General features: G+C 40.9%; 1 protein-coding gene across 1 annotated transcript in view; it reads left to right on the top strand.

The window, feature by feature from the left end:
• LOC307259733 (phospholipid-transporting ATPase ID-like) overlaps window positions 1–7,500 on the top strand; it is a 36,417-nt gene that overhangs the window by 8,117 nt on the left and 20,800 nt on the right. The window contains exons 2-5 of the mRNA XM_080039689.1: window positions 2,884–2,968; window positions 3,536–3,594; window positions 5,125–5,238; window positions 7,203–7,301. Coding sequence (XP_079895815.1) covers window positions 2,926–2,968; window positions 3,536–3,594; window positions 5,125–5,238; window positions 7,203–7,301 — 315 coding nt within the window. The 5' untranslated portion in view covers window positions 2,884–2,925. The remainder of the gene's footprint in view (window positions 1–2,883; window positions 2,969–3,535; window positions 3,595–5,124; window positions 5,239–7,202; window positions 7,302–7,500) is intronic.

The raw sequence follows: 7,500 nt of genomic DNA, 5'->3' as shown, positions 1-7,500 counted from the left end.
TCACTTTAGAAAAAATATATTTCAAATCACATCACAAAAGTCAGTACGAAAAATTGCGACAAGATATTTTCCCCAACTGGTAAAGCCCTGACACACTTCAAAAATAACTTAAACGTCATCTTAAATGGGATATCCACAACTAATTCTCTCCAATCTGATTGTGTCTCTGTGGTGTGTGGGCACTGTATAGTTAAGCCTGGAGAGTCAGGAGTGTTGACCAGAGCCATGTGCGTGAAATACCGAACCACCTCCTGCCCAAAATCCAACCGTCCACAACGTCTGCCCTTTAAAAGTTAAAGCCTTGTTAAGCTTCACAATGACTGCAGTGAGTTTAAATGTCCTCCTTTGGCCCGGGAATAAACTGGCTGGTTAATTCTGGAGTGAATGAATAGCTGGACTGTTTGCTTTGGGTTTTTTTTATGGTAGGGTTTTGTCAAAGGGTGGGCATGTGGAGGGCGGGTACAAGTGTGTGTGTGTGTGTGTGTGTGTGTGTGTGTGTGTGTGTGTGTGTGTGTGTGTGTGTGCACAAAACTCCCTATAGTTGTATTTATATGTTTGCACTTGTGAGATAACACATGAATGTACCCAAAGACACACAAACGGGATGCGTTTAAACAATGATGCAGACAAATCAGTGTCATAACCCGTGTGTCATGGCATGGGGTGTGTGTGTGTTTTGGCGTTCCTGTTAAAACACACACATTCCTAGACAAACACATGTGGTGGATATTTATAGCTCCAGTGCACTGACGTCACCTTGGCAACTAACTTGGGGCAGGGTCTCAAATAAACCACAGTTTCCTGTCTGTAAGATTTTTTCCCCCCACAAGTAATTTTCCCTGGTGGTTTTTGTACAATTAATCTAAATGACTTCTTTGGGGGATCACATATCTGCACAAAAGCACAAACGTATAAAGAAAAACCTTTTACAGACTGAAACAATTGACAAAACACTGAAGTGAAGAAATTAAAAATTTGGTTCATTAAAGGTGCTACGAGGAACTTTTAAATATTTCTTAAACAGTCTTATTTTTCCTCTGATGATCATAAAGTACATGTGACAGCAAACGAGACCATCAGTGCAAAGAATGCTATTTTTCTAATGTTTTTCTTAATGCCTTTGTCATAGGTCCCTCATCCTGAAACTATAGCTGGCATAGTAAAAAACACTACCGCTTTTGTCCAAAGGGGGGGCAAGAATAAACAAAAACTGAAAGTTCCTCAGAGCACCTTTAATAAAAAACAAGCATCGTAATACAGCATATTGTCAAGTTTTGTTGTTGTTTACAGCAGTGAGATTTTATTTACATTTTCTAATTAACATATTCCCAGAGGAAACATCTACAGTAATCCTCATTTTAGTTGTAAAAGTCCAAGGGGTGAAAACCTGTTGGCAAAATAACTTTAATTTTATTGAAGTCCGTCGGCATACATTACAAAAGTTTGATTAAATAAATTCCTGTTCAGTTTCTTGAATAACATCATGATATTTTTTCTGCTATTACAACACACATGTAGACATATTTCACATTTGGATTTCCTTACACTGATTACTGTAATCAGGGTCTACTGCAGTCACTTAATGTGTCTGGTCATGATGGATGGTAGTGGTGCTTAAGGGCTGTATAAGAGCGCATAGCCACTAAGATAACAGCGGCATACCAGCAGCAACCATCACTGGGCTAAGACAGACCACAAGACCGAACATTACCTCTTGAGTTTGAACTCTTTGCGGTCTGAAGGAGCAGATATCTGAATGGTGGGTGGCTGTCTGTCCGTCCCTCCCTCACTCTGAGTCACTCTGCCTGACATGGGAAACACATTAACAGTAACCCATGATGATGGGCTGATGCAAACCTGGAGTAAGACCTCTTCTGCATATAAAGGGGAAGTGAAGGCTAGACTTTCTCACAAACACACAAGCGCGCGCACACACACACACACACACAAACATACTGTACATCTACACACACACACACACACACACACACACACACACACACACACACACACACATTCATATACTAGATAATCCTTACCTTAAACTGGACTGTAAAACTATGTTGAAGCTGTTCCTCCTCTTCTTTACTTTAAACGAGTATAAAGGAGAAGTAAGTGATATACAGTAGTTCTCCTTTTAATTCATTGTGGCTGTGTTTTGTTGTTGTTGGATGTTGCCTATACACTGACCATTTCTCCTGTGCAAACACACATACCTACACACACACACACCCATACAGACACACATACACACACACACACACACACACACACACACACACACACACACACACACACACACACACAACAACAACAACAATACAAACAAGCAAGATGTTGACTATATTCACCAGCTTATTCGACTATTTCTCTGAACAATACATTTTTTGAACATGAAGACTCCTGTACAAAGTCAATCACGATGCCCTTGTAAATTCATGTAATTAATGAAAACAATAACTTCTCTGTCTTCTTAAATCAGAGCTGGAGAGAAAACATTGTGCCACCTCCTCCCCTTGGTCTCAAAAACATTTCCAGTCAGATATAAAAATGTATTTTTAACCCACAGCTGTACTGGGAAAATAAAACCTGCTTTAACCTCAGTTTGGACGAAGGCTGGGGAAGGATTACCTCATAGGGCATTTTACGGAAAGCGCCCTGATGTCAACTGGCCGCTACTCAGTCAGTTTCCGAACTGTTTTACTGTGTGTGTGTGTGTGTGTGTGTGTGTGTGTGTGTGTGTGTGTGTGTGTGTGTTTGCGCGCGCTACTGCCTGTGTGTGACTATGCGAGTGCGACTGTGTGTGTGTGTGTGTGTGTCTTGGTGACTCAGTTTTATCGTTTGGTCAGCATCAGTGTAACAGCCTTCTCTGTTTCTTCGCAGACCGATAGGATGGAGAGATAGAAGCAGAAAGAGGAAGAGAAGATGTCGTTCTTTGGGCTGGACTGCGTCAGGAAGAAAGAGATAGGTAAAGCATTACTGTAACTAAACGGACCGCTTAGCGTTTTGAATATCCTCAGCTGTCGTGGTGGATTTTAGCTTCTGTAATTTGACCACACGGACATCTTCTGAAATATGACAATTACAAAACACTGTATTGATAGTTCTAATGTGTTGATATTATTGGTATGTTTTATGGTCAGCTGTGGCAAGTGCGTCAAACTGAAATTATAGGGAAAAAATGCTTGTCATTGAGGTTCAAATGCCTCCGTGAAGTTCTTGATAAAGAGTTTTCAGTCATGTAACATGGACACAGCCGACATTACCATGCTTGAAGTTATTACGTTATTTAAATTCTCGTGTTAATACAAAGCCTAGGCTCTGTAAACGCAAACGGGCATGTTAACATGCTGTGGTGGGCCCCCTTTTGTTTAAATTCCCTTTGTTTACAAAACAGTTTACAGAGCCTATTGGAATTTTACATTTCCCATGAAGACTAAGCAGCTCCATCTGCTGAGGAAGATCATGTGATACGAGGAAGAGTAAATTCATTTTGATTAATGATAACAATGATTTCTCTGTCTTTTCAAATCAGAGCTGGAGAGGAAAATTCGTGCCAATGACCGCGAGTACAACCTCTCCTTCAGATATGCAGTAAGTGTGTGTGTGTGTGTGTGTGTGTGTGTGTGTGTGTGTGTGTGTGTGTGTGTGTGTGTGTGTGTGTGTGTGTGTGTGTGTGTGTGTGTGTGTGTGTGTGTGTGTGTGTGTGTGTGTGTGTGTGTGTGTGTGGTCTTGGTGATGTGCAGTATTTTTTTTTTCTTCTCCTAGATGCAGCCAACACTCTTTAAAGGGTAGAAAGAGAGATTCTCCTGCGGGGTGTGTCTTGAGTGTCTGGCTATTATCAGTACACTGAATGTCAGACAAAATCTAATAGTTAAAGATGCCTCTGGGTAAACTCAAAAATAGAATACACAGATAAGGGAGAGCAAATTGTAAACATATGTTTATTGTTCCTCTGCTACTAAAGCTGATCAAATAAATAATCACGAAGAATAGTCAATGGAAAATTCATGGATTGTATACCTGCTGCTGTACCTCCAGGTTTTTTCTTAGCAGTAGAATCAACAACTGAAACATTTCTTAGGCGTGACTTGAGCTCCTGCGCCAGTGTCAGGGGGTGACAGTTTGTAAACGATGTCATAGTGAGAAATACACAGAAAGAGTTTAGTGGAGCTGATAGGCTTAATTGAATTTTGTGTCCACTCATTTGTCAATGGCTTAAACGTAACTGAAATTAATGAATATGAAAAAGTTACGCACTATTGCTTTAAGTTGAAATTTCAATGGAAAATGGAAAAGCAAAAGGTTGATTTAATTCGTCTTCTCCCCCCAAACCTTATTTATTTTGGTGAAAGTCATTATCCCACAACTCGGGGAAAATACCAAAGACGGGTGTAAACACTCATTTCCTGCGCTTGTGTATTTAGACATTAACAGCCAGAGCACAATCTCTGCTCTGTGTGTGGGCGGTGATGAGATGTAGTGATATGGTCACATGATAGTCACACTGTCCGCTGGTCGGGGCTTTCATCCTCCTGATACCATCCACCTGTTAACAGCTGTGTTCCTCCCACGAGGTCACTCTCTCCTTATGTCAAACATCTGCAGAGAACTCCCAAGGATTCTCCACATAATCCCAGAGAGGCCTTACGGAGGGTTTCACACACTCAAAAAATAAAGCACATTTTTGAACCTCTAAGCCCTAGACATTATGAGGTTTGGACCTTTGCTGGAAGACAATTTTGGTAACTGGACCCGTTTACATTTTAGTTTAAGACTAAATAAACAAGTCCCAACAAGCACAAAGGAGCGTTTAGTTATGTTGTAAAGTTTATCTTTTGACCTGCTCCCCTTGACTACCAGTGTTTGAGCTAAGCTAACCCAGATGAGTGACCTTCACTCATTTCTACGGTATATCAAAAATGGACACACAGTTGGAGGAACGGTTTCTGTCATCTTTTCTTGAGCTAGAGAGTGAGGCAAAAAGATAATCACTTAAAATTTTGAACTTTACCTTTAAGTGGCTTTGAATTTTTCACGGTAAGATAAATCTTTAGGTATCTTTCAACATTAAATTGAATATTGATCTAACTCTCAATCTTTTCCTTTTCTGCCTTTTTCCAGACGAACGCCATCAAGACCTGCAAATACAACCCCTTCACCTTCCTCCCTCTCAACCTGTTTGAACAGTTCCAGAGGATCGCTAACGCATACTTCCTCTTCCTGCTGGTGCTCCAGGTGAGGGAAACAAACGCACACAAATACAGGCACATACAGGCAAGGCTTTCAGGCAACATTTAATGCAAATTTGAGGACAGTTTTGAAATAATCTTTCTAGAAAATGCAAATTTGACACAAATTTTGAGTTAGCTTTTGTGCCTATGTTAACTTTGGGATGTCATCTGCATGTAGCTTACTGTTACAGGCATAGATAGTAAATAATATGGATGTAGCATCCGGGCTGACCTCAGTTATTCACACGGCATCCAATAATCCTGGTTTGTGCGCGTCGCCATCTTGTGAGATTTTTACTCCGCCTCACTCCTCTTGCCGAAAAGGGGAATCGACGTCACGTCGGGGGGAGGGAGATAGCTGACGTATACCTCCGAGGCAAAGTGAGGGACAACGGACAACGGGCGGAGAGCTGTCACTCAAGAGATCGCGCCAATACATTTTAACCTCCAAAAGAATAAAAACTAGCGTGGGCCAAAAAAATTCACCCCCCTCAGTGTTGTCATGGAGATATGACCTAAACATACAGACTAAAATGGTTTTGTGGCCCAGGCTGTAAATAGGTTTAATAAGACTTTGAAAACGGCCTATCTAACAAGTGAGTCAAAGAAAAACTGCTCGTCTTGGCGCCACCTCCAGTGGCACTTTCTGGTTACTACAGTTTTAGGTCACTTCCTTATTGGATGCCGGTAAAAATCGCTGAGGTTGGGGCTTGGTTACAGGTCATAGGACCAACTAACAAAATGGTCTAGACATACATTACCCTTCTTATTGATGTTGGTGCAGAAGTTAATGTAAGGCGGTGAAAATGAAATAGTAAATACATCTGTTGCCATAGGCTAATAGGATAACCTGATAATGAATAATGAATAATATAAAAGTGGGTTCAGCGCACGTTTTTAGGACAACCTACATTTCACACTTGTTTTCCTAATTCATAGGGAACGATATGAAACTGTCAAAACAAGACTTTGTGCGTCTGTTGTGAGAATCTCTGTCTCACACAACCCAACGTGACACGTCCGCCGTGAGCAGCTGTTCTGTGTCACTGTGAAGCCGTACGTTAACCAAACAGGATATGGATCAATCAAGTGCAATGAGATTAAGGAAGTGTAATATCCAGCACAGGAAGTTACATCATCGTTTGCAAAACAGTCGCGTTGCACCATAGAGGTCGGCTATAGTGGCTGCTCTGCTGCCTGGCAACTAGGAACTGAGGCACAACAGCAGTTTTATTTGATGATATAATACACACTTTCAACATTAAGATAATGTTTGTGTTGCCTTTCTAAGCATCTGAATTGGGACTTTATTGTAGATTTAAGGTGGAGTCAGCAATTATGGAGAATGCTTGTTGTCGAAATCACTGTGTGTGCTGCTGTGCGCTAAAAAAAAATCCGGTGTTAATACACAGCCTAGACTCTGAAAAACGGTCATGTTGCTAGCTACTTTGGGCCCCCCTTTGTTAACATTCCCATTACAAAACACAAGAGCCTAGGCTGTGTATAAACACTTTCAGTGCACACACAGCACATACAGGCATGTGTCTGATCTTGAAAAAAGGCGTTCTGCAGAATCGCTGACTCCACCTTTAATTGTCACATGGTTGAAATCTCAAGCAACTTTCATTGAACTCAGGAAATTCAGGACAGTTCTTGAGACATCCTGCTATCAAACAATGACAGAGAAAACCAGGGTGGAGTGGAACAAAACCTTGTCTGTTTTGTCTGGAAAAAAAAATTAAAAATTAAAAAATTAAAAGTAAAGTGCATTTATGTGCATATTATTATAACTTCAGGAACTACAGCTGGCGTAGTAAAAACACCATCGCTTTTTGTCCAAGGGGGGTGCAAAAATGAACCAAAACTGAAAGTTCATCGGAGCACCCTTAACAAAAACTCTAATTTCTGTGTGTGTGTGTGTGTGTGTCTGTGTGTCTGTGTGTCTGTGTGTCTGTGTGTGTCTTTCAGGTGATTCCTCAGATCTCCTCTCTGTCCTGGTTCACTACTGTCGTTCCTCTGGTGCTGGTGCTGACCGTCACTGCTGCTAAGGATGCCACCGACGATATCGTAAGAACATTCAAAAGCTTTTTTGTGTAACATTTATTAACCTTACACTCATATTACCAATATGATTTTAGAGGTATTAAGAGCAGTAATTGAACTAGAAATCACTTTGAGAAATACCCCTACCAAGGCCAGAAATATTTCTAACACAATGGATCAAGCCCTCTACCAAAGAAATTATTAATATTATACAAGTTGTGCC

This window comes from Ammodytes marinus, assembly GCF_949987685.1.
Source record: "Ammodytes marinus genome assembly, chromosome: 2".
In the NCBI taxonomy this organism is placed as follows: Eukaryota; Metazoa; Chordata; class Actinopteri; order Uranoscopiformes; family Ammodytidae; genus Ammodytes; species Ammodytes marinus.
Note: the sequence above shows the minus strand (reverse complement) of the source record. Positions and strands in the feature narration are given on the sequence as shown.